Raw genomic sequence first — 21,743 nt, 5'->3', positions numbered from 1 at the left:
CACTAGCTGGTTGGTAAACCCACACCTGGCACACTAGCTGGTTGGTAAACCCACACCTGGCACACTAGCTGGTTGGTAAACCCACACCTGGCGCACTCTAGCTGGTTGGTAAACCCACACCTGGCACACTAGCTGGTTGGTAAACCCACACCTGGCACTCCAGCTGGTTGGTAAACCCACACCTGGCACTCTAGCTGGTTGGTAAACCCACACCTGGCACACTAGCTGGTTGGTAAACCCACACCTGGCACTCTAGCTGGTTGGTAAACCCACACCTGGCACACTCTAGCTGGTTGGTAAACCCACACCTGGCACTCTAGCTGGTTGGTAAACCCACACCCGGCACACTCTAGCTGGTTGGTAAACCCACACCTAGCACACTCTAGCTGGTTGGTAAACCCACACCTAGCACACTCTAGCTGGTTGGTAAACCCACACCCGGCACACTCTAGCTGGTTGGTAAACCCACATCCGGCACACTCTAGCTGGTTGGTAAACCCACACCTGGCACACTAGCTGGTTGGTAAATCCACACCTGGCACTCCAGCTGGTTGGTAAACCCACACCTGGCACTCCAGCTGGTTGGTAAACCCACACCTGGCGCACTCTAGCTGGTTGGTAAACCCACACCTGGCACTCCACTGGGCTGGTTGGTAAACCCACACCTGGCACTCCAGCTGGTTGGTAAACCCACACCTGGCACTCTAGCTGCTTGGTAAACCCGCACCTGACACTCCAGCTGGTTGGTAAACCCACACCTGGCACTCCAGCTGGTTGGTAAACCCACACCTGGCACTCCAGCTGGTTGGTAAACCTACACCTGGCACTCTAGCTGGTTGGTAATCCCACACCTGGCACTCCAGCTGGTTGGTAATCCCACACCTGGCACTCCAGCTGGTTGGTAAACCCACACCTGGCACTCTAGCTGGTTGGTAAACCAGCTTACCATCCCGGGTCAGGTTTTTCGAGATTAAAATACCTTCACGGGATTAAATAAGACTTTTTGTTCTTGCTTTAATATGTAACTTTAATCTAAGTAACTTCTACTTAAGTTTAAACTTTAATTTTTGTTATCTATCAAGTAGATACAACTTAGACACCGGAAGGGTTGGCTTTAGAGGGAAAACCCGTAATGTTGTCAATGGTGATTTTGGTGGACATGCGGCCTGCATGCCCCTGCGAGCAACAGTCTGCTGGAACAAGGGTTTAGGTATCCGTCTACTCAAGTGGCATCCCTGGTGTCAACGCCCGCCATGACAGTACACGGTGTCAACTCCCTATACCACTATTTTAACCTGCAGTACTCCCTATATCACTATTTTAACCTGCAGTACTCCCTATACCACTATTTTAACCTGCAGTACTCCCTATACCACTATTTTAACCTGCAGTACTCCCTACAACTATTTTAACCTGCAGTACTCCCTATACCACTATTTTAACCTGCAGTACTCCCTATACCACTATTTTAACCTGCAGTACTCCCTATACCACTATTTTAACCTGCAGTACTCCCTATACCACTATTTTAACCTGCAGTACTCCCTATACCACTATTTTAACCTGCAGTACTCCCTATACCACTATTTTAACCTGCAGTACTCCCTATACCACTATTTTAACCTGCAGTACTCCCTATATCACTATTTTAACCTGCAGTACTCCCTATACCACTATTTTAACATGTAGTACTCCCTATACCACCATTTTAACCTGCAGTACTCCCTATACCACCATCTTAACCTGCAGTACTCCCTATACCACTATTTTAACCTCCAGTACTCCCTATACCACTATTTTAACCTGCAGTACTCCCTATATCACTATTTTAACCTGCAGTACACCCTATACCACTATTTTAACCTGCAGTACTCCCCATACCACTATTTTAACCTGCAGTACACCCTATACCACTATTTTAACCTGCAGTACTCCCCATACCACTATTTTAACCTGCAGTACACCCTATACCACTATTTTAACCTGCAGTACTCCCCATACCACTATTTTAACCTGCAGTACTCCCTATACCACTATTTTAACCTGCAGTACTCCCCATACCACTATTTTAACCTGCAGTACACCCTATACCACTATTTTAACCTGCAGTACTCCCCATACCTCCTCCAAGACCCACTCACCCTGCCACTTTGCTATTTACGATTTTCTATGTAATTTTACCTCCATTATAAGCCACTTTTCCTGCGTTATTTTACCATGGTGCTTCAGTCTTCACCTCGGCGAGGTGTAGGTCTTTATGGTGCCTCACTTTGGCCAACTCCCCCCTCCCTCCACCACCTTCCCTTTTCTATCTATCCCTTCCACAATCCCCCATTCCCACTCCCTCCCTCCCACCTGCTCTATCCCATCCAGTTTTTTCATTAATGGACCGTTTATCTTCCCTCTCTCAGTCCCTCTGTTCCTCACACCTCGCCGCCGACTCCTCCAGCTATCACAACCCCCCCCCCCCAACGCCTTCCACATCCCTCCCTACGCCTTCCACATCCCTCCCTACGCCCTCCACATCCCCCCTACACCTTCCACATCCCCCCAACGCCTTCCACATCCCCCTTACGCCTTCCACATCCCTCCCTACGCCCTCCACATCCCCCCTACACCTTCCACATCCCTCCCTACGCCTTCCACATCCCTCCCTACGCCTTCCACATCCCCCCTACGCCCTCCACAACCCTCCCTACGCCTTCCACATCCCCCCTACGCCCTCCACATCCCTCCCTACGCCCTCCACAACCCACCTACGCCCTCCACAACCCTCCCTACGCCCTCCACAACCCCACCTACGCCCTCCTCAACCCCCCTACGCCCTCCACAACCCCCCTACGCCCTCCACAACCCCCCTACGCCCTCCACAACCCCACCTACGTCCTCCACAACCCCACCTACGTCCTCCACAACCCCACCTACGTCCTCCACAACCCCACCTACGCCCTCCACAACCCACCCTACGCCCTCCACAACCCACCCTACGCCCTCCACAACCCACCCTACGCCCTCCACAACCCACCTACGCCCTCCACAACTCACCTACGCCCTCCACAACCCACCCTACGCCCTCCACAACCCACCCTACGCCCTCCACAACTCCCCTACGCCCTCCACAACCCACCCTACGCCCTCCACAACCCACCCTACGCCCTCCACAACTCCCCTACGCCCTCCACAACCCACCTACGCCCTCCACAACCCCCCTCCTACGCCGTCCCCAACCCCACCCCCTAACGCCCTCCCCAACCCCCCCCCTACGCCCTCCCCAACCCCCCCCCTACGCCCTCCCCAACCCCCCCCCCTACGCCCTCCCCCCCCTACGCCCTCCCCAACACCCCCCTACGCCCTCCCCCCCCCAACCCCCCCCCCCTACGCCCTCCCCAACCCCCCCCTACGCCCTCCCCAACCCGCCCCCCCTACGCCCTCCCCAACCCCCCCCCCCTACGCCCTCCCCAACCCCCCCTACGCCCTCCCCAACCCCCCCCTACGCCCTCCCAAACCCCCCCCCTACGCCCTCCCCAACCCCCCCCCTACGCCCTCCCCAACCCCCCCCCCCTACGCCCTCCCCCCCCTACGCCCTCCCCAACCCCCCCCCCCCTACGCCTTCCACAACCCCCCCTACGCCCTCCCCAACCCCCCCCCCCTACGCCCTCCACAACCCCCCCTACGCCCTCCACAACCCCCCTACGCCCTCCACAACCCACCTACGCCCTCCACAACCCCACCTACGCCCTCCACAACCCCACCTACGCCCTCCACAACCCCACCTACGCCCTCCACAACCCCACCTACGCCCTCCACAACCCCACCTACGCCCTCCACAACCCACCTACGCCCTCCACAACCCCACCTACGCCCTCCACATCCCCCCTACGCCCTCCACAACCCCCCTACGCCCTCCTCAACCCCCCTACGCCCTCCACAACCCCACCTACGCCCTCCACATCCCACCTACGCCCTCCACAACCCCACCTACGCCCTCCACAACCCCCCTACGCCCTCCACAACCCCCCTACGCCCTCCACAACCCACCTACGTCCTCCACAACCCACCTACGCCCTCCACAACCCACCTACGCCCTCCACAAAACCCCCTTAGCCCTCCACAACCCCCCCTACGCCCTCCACAACCCACCTACGCCCTCCACAACCCCACCTACGCCCTCCACATCCCACCTACGCCCTCCACATCCCACCTACGCCCTCCACAACCCCACCTACGCCCTCCACATCCCAGCTACGCCCTCCACAACCCAGCTACGCCCTCCACAACCCCCCCTACGCCCTCCACAACCCACCTACGCCCACCACAACCCTCCTGCGCCCTCCACAACCCACCTACGCCCTCCACAACCCTCCCTACGCCCTCCACAACCCTCCCTACGCCCTCCACAACCCTCCCTACGCCCTCCACAACCCATCTCACTTCAACTTCACTATTGCTGTCGGTTTTTTAGACAGATGCAAAGCAGTTTGTGAGCTAAAATTAGAACTTTAATTCTGTTTCAGCTCCCTTCCTCTCTTCCTCCCTCACTCCCCACCCTCTCTCTCTCTTCCTCTCCTCTTACTCTCCTCTCTCTCTCTCTCTCTCCCTCTTTGGTTTTAGCAAATTTCAAGCAACAAGTCTCTTGATTTTTTCTGGAGTGCTGAAGGGTGGAGGGTGAGTCTGTACTCACCTACTGGCGCCTGTATCATGAGTGTATGGCTGCGGTGAGTGAGGTTTAGCTCTGGGACGCCAGCTCATGGTCCCTGGTGCGTCTATACCCTCCACACTGACACTCTCACCCTCCACACTGACACTCTCACCCTCCACACTGACACTCTCACCCTCCACACTGACACTCTCACCCTCCACACTGACACTCTCTCCCTCCACACTGACACTCTCTCCCTCCACTCTGACACTCTCACCCTCCACACTGACACTCTCTCCCTCCACACTGACACTCTCCCTCCACACTGACACTCCCCCTCCACACTGACACTCTCACCCTCCACACTGACACACTCTCACCCTCCACACTGACACTCTCCCTCCACACTGACACACTCCCCCTCCACACTGACACACTCCCCCTCCACACTGACACACTCCCCCTCCACACTGACACACTCCCCCTCCACACTGACACACTCCCCCTCCACACTGACTCACTCTCCCTCCACACTGACACTCTCTCCCTCCACACTGACACTCTCTCCCTCCACACTGACACTCTCTCCCTCCACACTGACACTCCCCCTCCACACTGACACTCTCACCCTCCACACTGACACTCTCACCCTCCACACTGACACTCCCCCTCCACACTGACAATCACCCTCCACACTGACACTCTCACCCTCCACACTGACACTCTCACCCTCCACACTAACACTCTCCCTCCACACTGACACTCACCCTCCACACTGACACTCTCCCTCCACACTGACACTCACCCTCCACACTGACACTCTCCCTCCACACTGACACTCACCCTCCACACTGACACTCACCCTCCACACTGACACTCACCCTCCACACTGACACTCTCCCTCCACACTGACACTCACCCTCCACACTGACACTCACCCTCCACACTGACACTCTCACCCTCCACACTGACACTCTCACCCTCCACACTGACACTCTCACCCTCCACACTGACACTCTCCCTCCACACTGACACTCACCCTCCACACTGACACTCTCACCCTCCACACTGACACTCTCACCCTCCACACTGACACTCTCCCTCCACACTGACACTCTCCCTCCACACTGACACTCTCCCTCCACACTGACACTCACCCTCCACACTGACACTCTCACCCTCCACACTGACACTCTCACCCTCCACACTGACACTCTCCCTCCACACTGACACTCACCCTCCACACTGACACTCACCCTCCACACTGACACTCTCACCCTCCACACTGACACTCACCCTCCACACTGACACTCTCACCCTCCACACTGACACTCACCCTCCACACTGACACTCACCCTCCACACTGACACTTTCCCTCCACACTGACACTCACCCTCCACACTGACACTCACCCTCCACACTGACACTCTCACCCTCCACACTGACACTCTCACCCTCCACACTGACACTCTCACCCTCCACACTGACACTCACCCTCCACACTGACACTCACCCTCCACACTGACACTCTCACCCTCCACACTGACACACTCACCCTCCACACTGACACTCTCACCCTCCACACTGACACTCTCACCCTCCACACTGACACTCTCCCTCCACACTGACACTCTCCCTCCACACTGACACTCACCCTCCACACTGACACTCTCACCCTCCACACTGACACTCACCCTCCACACTGACACTCTTCCTCCACACTGACACTCTCCCTCCACACTGACACTCACCCTCCACACTGACACTCACCCTCCACACTGACACTCTCACCCTCCACACTGACACTCTTCCTCCACACTGACACTCTCCCTCCACACTGACACTCTCCCCTCCACACTGACACTCACCCTCCACACTGACACTCTCCCTCCACACTGACACTCTCCCTCCACACTGACACTCTCCCTCCACACTGACACTCTCCCTCCACACTGACACTCTCCCTCCACACTGACACTCTCACCCTCCACGCTGACACTCTCCCTCCACACTGACACTCACCCTCCACACTGACACTCTCCCTCCACACTGACACTCTCCCTCCACACTGACACTCTCCCTCCACACTGACACTCACCCTCCACACTGACACTCTCACCCTCCACACTGACACTCTCACCCTCCACACTGACACTCACCCTCCACACTGACACTCTCCCTCCACACTGACACTCTCCCTCCACACTGACACTCACCCTCCACACTGACACTCACCCTCCACACTGACACTCACCCTCCACACTGACACTCACCCTCCACACTGACACTCTCCCTCCACACTGACACTCTCCCTCCACACTGACACTCTCCCTCCACACTGACACTCACCCTCCACACTGACACTCACCCTCCACACTGACACTCTCCCTCCACACTGACACTCACCCTCCACACTGACACTCACCCTCCACACTGACACTCTCCCTCCACACTGACACTCACCCTCCACACTGATACTCACCCTCCACACTGACACTCACCCTCCACACTGACACTCACCCTCCACACTGACACTCTCCCTCCACACTGACACTCTCCCTCCACACTGACACTCTCCCTCCACACTGACACTCACCCTCCACACTGACACTCACCCTCCACACTGACACTCTCCCTCCACACTGACACTCTCCCTCCACACTGACACTCACCCTCCACACTGACACTCACCCTCCACACTGACACTCTCCCTCCACACTGACACTCACCCTCCACACTGACACTCACCCTCCACACTGACACTCACCCTCCACACTGACACTCACCCTCCACACTGACACTCTCCCTCCACACTGACACTCTCCCTCCACACTGACACTCTCCCTCCACACTGACACTCACCCTCCACACTGACACTCACCCTCCACACTGACACTCTCCCTCCACACTGACACTCACCCTCCACACTGACACTCACCCTCCACACTGACACTCTCCCTCCACACTGACACTCTCCCTCCACACTGACACTCACCCTCCACACTGACACTCACCCTCCACACTGACACTCTCCCTCCACACTGACACTCACCCTCCAAACTGACACTCACCCTCCACACTGACACTCACCCTCCACACTGACACTCTCCCTCCACACTGACACTCACCCTCCACACTGACACTCTCCCTCCACACTGACACTCTCCCTCCACACTGACACTCTCCCTCCACACTGACACTCACCCTCCACACTGACACTCACCCTCCACACTGACACTCACCCTCCACACTGACACTCTCACCCTCCACACTGACACTCACCCTCCACACTGACACTCTTCCTCCACACTGACACTCTCCCTCCACACTGACACTCACCCTCCACACTGACACTCACCCTCCACACTGACACTCTCACCCTCCACACTGACACTCTTCCTCCACACTGACACTCTCCCTCCACACTGACACTCTCACCCTCCACACTGACACTCTCCCTCCACACTGACACTCTCCCCTCCACACTGACACTCACCCTCCACACTGACACTCTCCCTCCACACTGACACTCTCCCTCCACACTGACACTCTCCCTCCACACTGACACTCTCCCTCCACACTGACACTCTCCCTCCACACTGACACTCTCACCCTCCACGCTGACACTCTCCCTCCACACTGACACTCTCCCTCCACACTGACACTCTCCCCTCCACACTGACACTCACCCTCCACACTGACACTCTCCCTCCACACTGACACTCTCCCTCCACACTGACACTCTCCCTCCACACTGACACTCTCCCTCCACACTGACACTCTCCCTCCACACTGACACTCTCACCCTCCACGCTGACACTCTCCCTCCACACTGACACTCTCCCTCCACACTGACACTCACCCTCCACACTGACACTCACCCTCCACACTGACACTCACCCTCCACACTGACACTCTCCCTCCACACTGACACTCTCCCTCCACGCTGACACACTCACCCTCCACGCTGACACTCTCCCTCCACACTGACACTCTCCCCTCCACACTGACACTCACCCTCCACACTGACACTCTCCCTCCACACTGACACTCTCCCTCCACACTGACACTCTCACCCTCCACGCTGACACTCTCACCCTCCACGCTGACACTCTCCCTCCACACTGACACTCACCCTCCACACTGACACTCTCCCTCCACACTGACACTCTCCCTCCACACTGACACTCTCCCTCCACACTGACACTCACCCTCCACACTGACACTCTCCCTCCACACTGACACTCACCCTCCACACTGACACTCTCACCTCCACACTGACACTCTCCCTCCACACTGACACTCTCCCCTCCACACTGACACTCACCCTCCACACTGACACTCTCCCTCCACACTGACACTCTCCCTCCACACTGACACTCTCCCTCCACACTGACACTCACCCTCCACACTGACACTCTCCCTCCACACTGACACTCTCCCTCCACACTGACACTCACCCTCCACACTGACACTCACCCTCCACACTGACACTCTCCCTCCACACTGACACTCTCCCTCCACACTGACACTCTCCCTCCACACTGACACTCTCCCTCCCCACTGACACTCTCACCCTCCACACTGACACTCTCCCTCCACACTGACACTCTCCCTCCACACTGACACTCTCCTTCCACACTGACACTCCCCCTCCACACTGACACTCTCCCTCCACACTGACACTCTCACCCTCCACACTGACACTCTCCCTCCACACTGACACTCTCCCTCCACACTGACACTCTCCCTCCACACTGACACTCTCACCCTCCACACTGACACTCTCCCTCCACACTGACACTCTCCCTCCACACTGACACTCCCCCTCCACACTGACACTCCCCCTCCACACTGACACTCTCACCCTCCACACTGACACTCTCCCTCCACACTGACACACTCACCCTCCACATTGCGACCCTTTACTGCCTGTCTCGGGTAATTCCTTACCCAGTCTAGTACCTCCCAAGGAATTCAAATTAACTTCCCTGTCGTAGAGGGTCCAGACGGGATGCTTAGGTTGACCTGCTGCCGAGGGCTCCCCAGCCCCACCACACACACACACACACACACACACACACACACACACACACACACACACAATCCCTGTCTCACCCGACAGACACACCTCCCTGTCTCACCATCACTGTCTTTATCATTTTCAAAATCTTTACACCCCATCCAACACTCTCCATCATCCAAGTACACCCTACACCATCACCCCCGCCCCGCACACACCTTCCCTCTCTCCCTCAACACACCCAGAATACTAATCTAGCATCTCAACATATCATTTGCATGTCAATATGCTATCTATATATTCTTTGTTTTTATTAACACATTTAGGTACATCTGCATTTGTGCAGCTGCGACTGTGACTGGGAGTAGCAAGTGGGTCAAGAACTAGCTACATCATGCTAAAATCCCCATCACACAGGATGGTTCGTCATACAGAGGCATGTGATAAGCGGTCTGCACTGGCAGACTCCGGAAGCATTTTGAGGATATCATCAACACAAGATTGAATAAGGCAGCAGTGGTAATACAAGTCCCCATCTCGCAGGATGGTTCGTCATACAGAGGCATGTGATAAGCGGTCTGCACTGGCAGACTCCGGATGCATTTTGAGGATATCATCAACACAAGATTGAATAAGGCAGCAGTGGTAATAAAGGTCCCCATCTCGCAGGATGGTTAGTCATACAGAGCCATGTGTTTAATAGCCTGCACTGGCAAATTTTGGGTATACTGTGAGGATATCTTCAAGAATACGAGAGTGAATAAAGTAATTGCAAAGCTCCAGGTACCTCATGCCAACTGGTCTGAAAGGTCTAATAACTGGGCATTCAGTGATGTAGTGCGGGAGATCATGCCGTAGTTCCTGCTCACAGAGTTTGCAACTGGAGTGCTCAGGATTGGGAGATCCGTCACCTGTAGCCACCTGCCACAGGTAACGGTAACCCAACCTGATCCTGGCAACTACTGTGTCTCACAGTTGATTGACAGTTGAGAGGCGAGACCAAAGAGCCAGAGCTCAACCCCCGCAAGCACAATTAGGTGAGTACAACTAGGTGAGTACAGTCTGGTGGAATTTTTGTGCTGCCCATAAACATAGGTTTCAGATCTGAACAAATCATAGCTTTTCATACTAGTGCTTTCAGGTCGTTGGGAGTCAGTAATTTCTCTATCAGACCTGAGTGTTTGGACCAATACAGTTTTGACAGCAGATATGGGGATACTAACTGAACAATCACTAAACATGTATGGACTTGGGGCAGAACTTTTCAATCCATCGACTTCGTGAATGTGATCCCTAGACCCCGACCCAAACATCTCCAACACTCATCTCCAACAAATTTTTCATTACACAAAGACGCGTGGGTGGGTGGGGGGGGGGGGGTCATCTCCAAGAGTCTGACCCCCAACCTTGCACGGACAGATATTCTACTTTATAGATAAAGATTATTTCGAGGACTTGGTGACCCTCTGAGAGAACTATCAGCTACGTTAAGCAAAGTTTAAGTTCTCTAAATCCATGCTGCCTCTTCAATACTAAGTGTGTTCCCTACAGAGGCTTCACAATTTGATTCCTGAATATTTTCTTCAATTTTTGCAGCGAATACTGTTATGTATGTTTGAACCTCACTCCACACCCCCACCTAAAGGGGCCTCGTAGCCTGGTGGATAGCGCGCAGGATTCGTAATTCTGTGGCGCGGGTTCGATTCCCGCACGAGGCAGAAACAAATGGGCAAAGTTTCTTTCACCCTGAATGCCCCTGTTACCTAGCAGTACATAGGTACCTGGGAGTTAGTCAGCTGTCACGGGCTGCTTCCTGGGGGTGGAGGCCTGGTCTAGGACCGGGCCGCGGGGACACTAAAGCCCCGAAATCATCTCAAGATAACCTCAAGATAACCACACCTGCAACTCGAGTCTTCAATGTGGCCTTAATTAGTGGGTTACATAACTTCCCTGTAGTTACAACAGTGGTAGTGGTGGTTTCTTGAGATTATCTTGAGATGATTTCGGGGCTTTAGTGTCCCCGCGGCCCGGTCCTCGACCAGGCCTCCACCCCCAGGAAGCAGCCCGTGACAGCTGACTAACTCCCAGGTACCTATTTACTGCTAGGTAACAGGGGCATTCAGGGTGAAAGAAACTTTGCCCATTTGTTTCTGCCTCGTGCGGGAACCGAACCCGCGCCACAGAATTACGAGTCCTGCGCGCTATCCACCAGGCTACCAGGCCCCAAATATCAAATATAAAAATAGTGGTGATATCTACTCTTGTCTACCTTAGTTACCTGTTATTCCATCATGTCTCTCCCTATTTCCCAGTAACTACGATATAGTTAAACGTATTGTTCCATTTGTGTCTGTAATAGTCCATATTTGGATGTTATCCCCAAGATAGCCTTGAATTTTATCACAGTCCATGAAGCTATGGCTCATCGCCTCTTTACCATGGAGCCAGATTCACTTAGCAGTTACGCAAGCACTTACGAACATGTACATCTTTCTTCAATCTTTGACGGCTTTGGTTACATTTACTGAACATTTTACAGCCATGAAAACTTCCCATTCAACTGTTGTTATTGTTATAAACAACTTTCTGGTGCTTCAGAGCTCATTAACTGTCTTATAATTGTAAACAAAGCCGCCAAAGATTGAGATAAGATGTACCGGATCGTAAATGCTTGCGTAACTGCTTCGTGAATCTGGCCCCAGCCCATCACTACATTAGTAGTGATGGGCAGGGAGGGTGTTGGGGTAGTGTTGGTCAGGGGGGGGGGCAGGGAGGGTGTGGTAGTTTGTGTAGAAGTAGATGACAGCAAGGAGGATCGAAGATGAAGAGGAGCCACAGTAACAACGTACAAGATCCTGGAATGAATTGGTAAGATGAATAGGTGTAAATTGTCTAATCACTGGGAAATGTACTAACTAACGAGGAACCCCACTTAAGAACACGTAGAGGTCAAAATGTCTGAATATTATATACCTGTACTTCTTTAAGCACACAACATGCAATCAAATGGCTGTGATAGGACTATAGGGGTCATAAGTGCACACCCAGAGGACGGCAGGAGTTGTAAAGGCTGAACAACACGGGCCATTGTTAGTCACAACTGCGTCATAGTCTTGGGCTACAGAGTTGAGATGGAGTGAAGAGAAATGTACAGAGAACACGGGAGATTTGATTCCCTTTAGGAAGGGAATGATATTAGCACGGTGAGATGATATTAGTCGGTCGATGTCGAAGGTCGAAGGTCGATGGTCAAGGTCGAAGTCGATGATATTAGCACGGTGGCTCAGTAGATCGTGCCGGGAGGAACGGGATCAAGAGCAGAGCCAGGATCAGGTACAGGATCAAGAGCAGAGCCAGGATCAGGTGCAGGATCAAGAGCAGAGCCAGGATCAGGTACAGGATCAAGAGCAGAGCCAGGATCAGGTACAGGATCAAGAGCAGAGCCAGGATCAGGTACAGGATCAAGAGCAGAGCCAGGATCAGGTACAGGATCAAGAGCAGAGCCAGGATCAGGTACAGGATCAAGAGCAGAGCCAGGATCAGGTACAGGATCAAGAGCAGAGCCAGGATCAGGTACAGGATCAAGAGCACAGCCAGGATCAGGTACAGGATCAAGAGCACAGCCAGGATCAGGTACAGGATCAAGAGCAGAGCCAGGATCAGGTACAGGATCAAGAGCAGAGCCAGGATCAGGTACAGGATCAAGAGCAGAGCCAGGATCAGGTACAGGATCAAGAGCAGAGCCAGGATCAGGTACAGGATCAAGAGCAGAGCCAGGATCAGGTACAGGATCAAGAGCAGAGCCAGGAGCAGGTACAGGATCAAGAGCAGAGCCAGGATCAGGTACAGGATCGAGGGCAGAGCCAGGATCAGGTACAGGATCGAGGGAGAAATTGAGAAGCACGCTTAAGAAGAAGAGCCGCAAGAGGTATTGTATATACACTAGGGGAAGTACAGGTAGGAACCTGGGGGCCAGATTCACGAAGCAGTTACACAAGTACATACGAACCTGTACATCTTTTCTCAATCTTTGGCGGCTTTGATTACAATTATTAAACAGTTAATGAGCTCCGAAGCACCAGGAGGCTGTTTATAACAATAACAACAGTTGATTGGCAAGTTTTCATGCTTGTAAACTGTTTAATAAATGTAACCAAAGCCGTCAAAGTTTGAGGAAAGATGTACACGTTCGTAAGTACTTGCGTAACTGCTTCGTGAATCTGGCCCCAGGTCTACAACCAAGAGACAAAGAGGTGAGGCCGCAGCTGACTGTATAGGGGATACAGCTTCCCAAAAACACAGACAAAATGTCCACTTGAGCATTTTTTCGTTTTGGTGGAAAAATTCTATTTTTTATTTCCGCGAGAAAATGTCTCTCTTGCGTCGTGGAAGGATAATTTTTTACTAAACTTTCACCGGCAAATTTGGTCACGTCGCATTTTGCACGAAATTGTTTATTTTTTTTATAAATTGTTTATTTTGTTGTATTATGGCGGGTAATTTGCTTATTTTAATCTCTTGGAAATGAAAACGGTCTTGTGTTTGAGGGAAGACTTATTCCCTCGCAGGAAGACTGTGCATATAGTTTCTCACTCACGAACATTGCAAATTTTCATCTTGTTGAGAAAGCTATTCTTTAACACACTTTAGCACACACACTAACACACTTAACACACACACTTAACACACACACTAACACACTTTACACACACACTTAACACACACACTAACACACTTTAACACACACACTAACACACTTAACACACACACTAACACACTTAACACACACACTAACACACTTAACACACACACTAACACATTTAACACACACACTTAACACACACACTAACACATTTAACACACACACTAACACACTTTAACACACACACTAACACACTTAACACACACACTAACACATTTAACACACACACTAACACACTTTAACACACACACTAACACACTTAACACACACACTAACACACTTTAACACACACACTAACACACTTAACACACACACTAACACACTTAACACACACACTAACACACTTAACACACACACTAACACACTTAACACACACACTAACACACTTAACACACACACTAACACACTTAACACACACACTAACACACTTAACACACACACTAACACACTTAACACACACACTAACACACTTAACACACACACTAACACACTTAACACACACACTAACACACTTAACACACACACTAACACACTTAACACACACACTAACACACTTAACACACACACTAACACACTTAACACACACACTAACACACTTAACACACACACTAACACACTTTAACACACACACTAACACACTTTAACACACACACTAACTGTTATGATCTCAGCCTACAGGAGAAACGAGTCTCCCTTCTTGAGAGTTATTCAGCAAGCCTGACCTGATTAGAAGGTCTAGCAGAAATTGAGGTAATAATCCATATGTAAAATAGTTCCTTGGATATGTATATCAATTTGAGATTATGGGCAATGAAGAAGAAAATAGATAAATGACTGGCTAGGAGATGTGGACATTTTGCTGGAGGCGTGAGGCTCGCTTCTGGAGGACCTTGACCTCACTTGAGTGCCAGACATCGCAGGGGGAAGCCGCGCTTCGTTGAGCTCCCGTCAGAAGGGAACCCCTAGTGATATATCTCTAAGAGAAGAGAAGTGTGCAGACGTGCCAGCTGTGGAATCGAGCTGGGGACGTGTGGTCTCAAGTCGTGGACGATAATTAGTGAATATTAAGCCGCCCGGAGGCATTATTGTGGGCTGTGTGGAGCGCCCTGACCAGGCGCCGTCAGAGGAAAAGCGCCCTCGACCAGTTAATCTGTGGTAAGCACGATATACGCCAGTTCATAGTGATTGCATTGTAGTTGGTCGTGTGCCCAGCGACAGTAGCAATGTTTATTTATAAGTTAGACATGTTTTAATAAGGCAGAAGGCCTGAAATAGGAGAGTGAAGAGGGAGGAACACGGAGCGACGTCCGTCCTCTCTGAGCGCTGGCGGAAGACTGAGGGAGCCGGGCTCTTGACGGAGGAAGACCCTCCCAGTGAGTGAGGACCGACACCAGGCGAGGTGGAGTATGGACCCGCCCAAAACGGGGGAGTCCACTCTCACTGTATGTAGAGGACAGATAGAGGTTTGAGGCAAGCATATTGTGTGGTTATTTTTGTTTATGTGTTAAAGGGGAACGTTTTATTGGAGTGTCGATGGGTTGCAGGTTTGTCTTTTGGGAAAGAAGTTGCTGAGAACTTCGAAGCCAGCAGATGAAGTAGCTGATGAGACTCCAAGGTAGTGGAGCAGAGGACCTCGAGCTGTGAGGAGAAGCAGCAGTGAAGAGGAGTGTCACGTGCTTCTGTAGAGGTGGTGAAGCACCATAGTTACTCGAGGAAACTTCATGGTGTAGCAGCCAAGAGAGCTGTGGAGGAGCCTAGCAGAAGGGTGAAGCACCGTAGTTGCTCAAGGAAACTTCATGATAGCAGCCTGGAGGAGCTGCAGAGGATCCTGGTAGTGAAGCCCGGAAGAACCTAAAGAAATAGGGTAGTGAACTTCCAGAGGTGGAAGGGGAAGTTCTGGTGGATTACTAGTAGGGAGTTGATAGTGTTTGGTTGTCATTAGCGTGCAAGACGCAGTGAGAGGTGAGTGACTGTTGGCATTCTTGCGTCAAGGAGTTTTTTTATACTGAAGTATCAATGAACATTTATACTGGTATATGTTATTGCATTCAAATGCTGGTTTTCTATATATATATGTTATCTTGCTGATGGTATAACAGTGTGTAGGTTTGACCAACTTGAGGAAGTTAATAGTATCAGGTGGTGAACCAGGAGGTAGGGTACCACTTGATAAGCTGATAATAGAGTTCTGATGGTGTTGGAGTGCAACCTGATTGTGATATTATAGAGTATAGGATTCATTATTATTATATGTGTGTATGTATCGTGTATGTGCTTTGTTCAGTAAATGTGTCACAATTTGCTGGTGTTTGCCCTTGTCCTAGTGAGGCTTCCCAGGAGGTAGTAAAGAAGGAGAGAGAGAGAGAGAGAAAGAACCATGAACCACTGCTGTGGACAGGGTAGGAGGTAATACTAGTAAGTCATAGGGGGATTGAGGAGATCATATCTCATAAGGAGAGAGTGGGGAGTCACAGCGGCTCGAGTGGGTGTGTGCACGTGACGACGAGGCTAAGTGTTGGAGCCGCATCCCCTGAACGTGTGACGTTGAGCCCCTCTCCAAGAGCCAGAAGCGCCAAGGGTGATCTCCTAGTATAAGCACTCTACCGAGTTGTGGGTTGGGTTGTCCGTAGAGGAAGATCAACGACGACTACACCAACCAACCCACAGTCTATATAATAAATTGGGGGCCTGTGTCCGGGATAGTGAACTGACACACCCACACCCTGTCCAAGAGTGGATTTGTACACCCTTGCTGAAATAAACTGTGTGACCGCAGGTGTATATTCTCTCTCTTGGGAAGACTCACAGGACAAAGATGGATAAGGTGCAAACGTTTGTGGAGTCAGGCAAGCCCGAGGACTTGGAAGGTTGCACGAGGGATCAATTGAAACAAATAGCAGAAAAATGTGGCATCAGGTTGAAAGCATCTAAAGTAGCTGGGATGAAGGATGAGATCCTGAGGCAGTTGAGAGCCAGAAGTGAAGCAGCAGAGCAAGGAGCCCAAAAAGGAGCTGAAAGTGGAAAGGAGGATGATGGGCAGGATGAAGTGAGATCCCAGGGATCGAGTAGGAGCAGCAAGAGTAGCCGCAGTAGTAGGAGTAGCCGGAATAGGAGCTTGGAGAGATTCCAGTTAGAGCTCCAGATGCAGCGTGAGGACAAGGAGAGACAGTTCCAGCTGGAAAAGATGAAATTAGAACTGCAGATGAAAAATGAAGCCGAGAAGGAAAAAGAGAAAACCAGACTGGAAGTAGAAAAAGAGAAAACCAAACTGGAAGTAGAAAAAGAGAAAACCAGAGTAAGGGAACTGGAGTTGGAACAAGAGAAAGAAAAAGAGAAAGCAAGACTAGAGGTCGAAAAAGAAAAAGAGAGAACAAAACAAATGCAGATAGAAGCGAACAGAACCTTGGCTGAGCAAAGGATTGAACATGGGTTGCCAGAGAGCACCACCCAGGTATCACACCCACCAGATGTTAGGGTTAGGGAGAAGGACATTCCCTTGTTTGTTCCCGAAGAGGCAGAGAGCTTTTTCGAGCACTTTGAAAAAGTAGCCAGCATCAAGGAGTGGCCACAGGAGGAATGGGCCCAACTGGTCCAGTTAAGATTGACCGGTGCAGCCAGGGAGGCATACACCCAATTGTCACTGGAAGAGTGCCAGGATTACGCCACAGTAAAGAGCAGCATATTGCGCTCGTTTCAGTTAACCTCAGAAGCTTATAGGAAGCGCTTCAGAGAAATGATCAAAGTTGGAGCATGTACGTTTGCTGAGACAGCAAGAGATCTGGAAAGACGATTCCAGAAGTGGATTGAGGCTGCTGGAGTTGGATCTTACGCTGACCTGAAGCAACTGATGGTCATGGAGAAGTTCTTGGAGATGATGCATCCCGAAACAAAGTTCAAGATCCAAGAAGCAGGGATAATGGAGGTGAAAGATGCCGCAGATAGGGCGGATATGATTACTGAAGCATACAAGAGCTTGAGGGAGAACAGAGTGAGAAGCGAGGTGAGACGCAGCAATGGCAGATCCAATGGAGTCTGGGGAGGAAGAAATTACGAGAGGCCCAGAAGAGTCTGGGATGAGAAAAATTTTGATAAATGGGCAGATAAAAGTAAGTACCCTAAAACTCAGAAGAGTAGGTCGCGCACTTCGTCTGAAAGTGAGGATGGAGGAGCAAAACGAGAAACTGATCGTTATCCAGGAAATCAAGAGTCCAGTAAAGCTCCACAGAGTACGAGTAGTACGTCTGGCCCGAGGAACTCCAATACGAGTGGGCAGAGTCAGAGCCGCTTTGGTACATATAGAAGAGATTTTTCCCAGATGAGATGTTACAATTGTAACGGATTGGGTCACGTGATGCGAGATTGTCGGCAGGGCAAGAGAGTTGTGACCCTGGCCATGTGTGACCCCCGAGGTAAATATACTAATGTGTTCCAAGACAAACCACAGAGAGCGAACTTAGTGAACGAGAGGTATAGGCCGTTCATGAGCAAAGGTTGGATCAGAATAGGAGGCCAACCTGAGGTAGAAGTTGGTATCTTAAGAGATACCGGAGCTAATCAGAGCTTGATTACGAGAAGCCTGATTGGGAATGGTCGACGGTTAGCTGGCAGTGGGAAGATGAAAGTATATGGGTTATTGTCGGAGAGTGACATGCCCGTTTGTACTGTCCAGCTAAGGTCGGAATATGTGTCGGCGGAGGTGATGTTGGGAGTGTGCCCCGACATACCTATTCCAGGAGTCCAAGTGATCCTGGGAAATGACTTGTGTGGGACAAAGGTGTTGCCAAGAGTCATAGCGGAGACTGTGCCAGAGGAGTGCCCAGAAGGCCACTGCACGGGTGGGACACCTGAGAGTGTGAACCTGACTGACATCCGAGGAGATGAGTCAGGAGACCGCCAAGCCATTGAGTACCCTGTCTCGGTAGTGAGGAAGGCAGAAGTGGCCGACGAGGGAGACACTGGAGAAGATGAGACAGTGTCGATTCAACCGGTGGAAGATATCGATGTAGATATATCATGGCTGTTTGATGAAGGTCCAGCCCAGGAAAATGAAGTCTCGGTGAGGTCAAAAGTGAAGATGGCCCAGCCGAAGAAGAATACTGTGAAGGGAGTTGACCTGAAGAGAGCCCAGACTGCTGAAATTGAGAGTCGGAAGGCGAATGCAACTGTGCTGAGTAGGAATGAGGAAGGATGTGGACAGACTGAAGACGGGAATAGAGCGTCAAGTGGTCCACGAGCACAGAGGCATATGGATAGTGGAGTTAAGTTGTTTGAGATGTCAGGAGTCGACATGTTTCACAGAAAACGTGGAGGAGAGATAGTGAAGAAGAGTAGTAACCGAGAAGGTGAAATGAGAAGAGACAGTATGTGTGGAGAGATGCTTACGAGCACACAAGGAGAGGTAAAGCGACATGTACGGTCGAGTGCTGTTGGATGTAGCACAGCGCTCGGAGAAACTTTTAGGGAAAGAAGAAGAGTTGAAGGAGAAGAAATGGAGTTGTATAGAGGTGAGAAGTGTGGGAAGAGGATGATGATGCAAGCATGGAGGAATAGAAGAAAGCCGAGGACTCGATGGAGGTCAAACAGGATGAGGTCTCGGATATATGAGGAGACGAAAGGGAGGAGCGTCGGTGAAGACGATGGAGTGAAGTATGATGACAGGAGACGAAAGTATAATGGCAGTAGATGGAAGAGTGAAGACGACAGAGGAGGTACAGACAGTAGATGTCTGACTCTGGACGTGAAGAGAAGACGAGGAAACGGAGGGTGGAGACAATAAGTAGAGTGGAACGATGGAGTGCAGGCGTCCAAGGAGGACAGCCTAGCCAACAGGTGCCAGATAAGTCAGATCGTTTATGAGAAGATCATGTTTCTGGCGAGTTGTGAGCCAGATGTTGCAAGGAGCAACGAACTAATTGTAGACTCCTAAGGGAGTACGTAAGCAGATCAACCGTTCGAACCAATCGGTTGAATAACGAGACAGTGTGGTGGCGGATGTATTATCCCGAGCTTTGCCACTGGAATAACTCTCAAAAATAAGGGGAGGGGAGTGTTATGATCTCAGCCTACAGGAGAAACGAGTCTCCCTTCTTGAGAGTTATTCAGCAAGCCTGACCTGATTAGAAGGTCTAGCAGAAATTGAGGTAATAATCCATATGTAAAATAGTTCCTTGGATATGTATATCAATTTGAGATTATGGGCAATGAAGAAGAAAATAGATAAATGACTGGCTAGGAGATGTGGACATTTTGCTGGAGGCGTGAGGCTCGCTTCTGGAGGACCTTGACCTCACTTGAGTGCCAGACATCGCAGGGGGAAGCCGCGCTTCGTTGAGCTCCCGTCAGAAGGGAACCCCTAGTGATATATCTCTAAGAGAAGAGAAGTGTGCAGACGTGCCAGCTGTGGAATCGAGCTGGGGACGTGTGGTCTCAAGTCGTGGACGATAATTAGTGAATATTAAGCCGCCCGGAGGCATTATTGTGGGCTGTGTGGAGCGCCCTGACCAGGCGCCGTCAGAGGAAAAGCGCCCTCGACCAGTTAATCTGTGGTAAGCACGATATACGCCAGTTCATAGTGATTGCATTGTAGTTGGTCGTGTGCCCAGCGACAGTAGCAATGTTTATTTATAAGTTAGACATGTTTTAATAAGGCAGAAGGCCTGAAATAGGAGAGTGAAGAGGGAGGAACACGGAGCGACGTCCGTCCTCTCTGAGCGCTGGCGGAAGACTGAGGGAGCCGGGCTCTTGACGGAGGAAGACCCTCCCAGTGAGTGAGGACCGACACCAGGCGAGGTGGAGTATGGACCCGCCCAAAACGGGGGAGTCCACTCTCACTGTATGTAGAGGACAGATAGAGGTTTGAGGCAAGCATATTGTGTGGTTATTTTTGTTTATGTGTTAAAGGGGAACGTTTTATTGGAGTGTCGATGGGTTGCAGGTTTGTCTTTTGGGAAAGAAGTTGCTGAGAACTTCGAAGCCAGCAGATGAAGTAGCTGATGAGACTCCAAGGTAGTGGAGCAGAGGACCTCGAGCTGTGAGGAGAAGCAGCAGTGAAGAGGAGTGTCACGTGCTTCTGTAGAGGTGGTGAAGCACCATAGTTACTCGAGGAAACTTCATGGTGTAGCAGCCAAGAGAGCTGTGGAGGAGCCTAGCAGAAGGGTGAAGCACCGTAGTTGCTCAAGGAAACTTCATGATAGCAGCCTGGAGGAGCTGCAGAGGATCCTGGTAGTGAAGCCCGGAAGAACCTAAAGAAATAGGGTAGTGAACTTCCAGAGGTGGAAGGGGAAGTTCTGGTGGATTACTAGTAGGGAGTTGATAGTGTTTGGTTGTCATTAGCGTGCAAGACGCAGTGAGAGGTGAGTGACTGTTGGCATTCTTGCGTC

The 21,743-nt window shown here is 51.4% G+C and overlaps 1 protein-coding gene across 1 annotated transcript in view; it reads left to right on the top strand.

The window, feature by feature from the left end:
• The window catches only part of LOC138356812 (uncharacterized), a 5,644-nt gene extending 2,404 nt beyond the window's left edge, over nt 1-3,240 (top strand). Inside the window, exon 2 of the mRNA XM_069313141.1 lies at nt 2,412-3,240. Within this exon, the coding sequence (XP_069169242.1) occupies nt 2,412-3,240 (829 nt within the window). The remainder of the gene's footprint in view (nt 1-2,411) is intronic.
• The last annotated feature ends 18,503 nt before the right edge of the window (nt 3,241-21,743 follow it).

This window comes from Procambarus clarkii, chromosome 74 (assembly GCF_040958095.1).
Source record: "Procambarus clarkii isolate CNS0578487 chromosome 74, FALCON_Pclarkii_2.0, whole genome shotgun sequence".
Taxonomy (NCBI): domain Eukaryota; kingdom Metazoa; phylum Arthropoda; class Malacostraca; order Decapoda; family Cambaridae; genus Procambarus; species Procambarus clarkii.
This window is presented reverse-complemented; position numbering and strand designations above follow the sequence as displayed.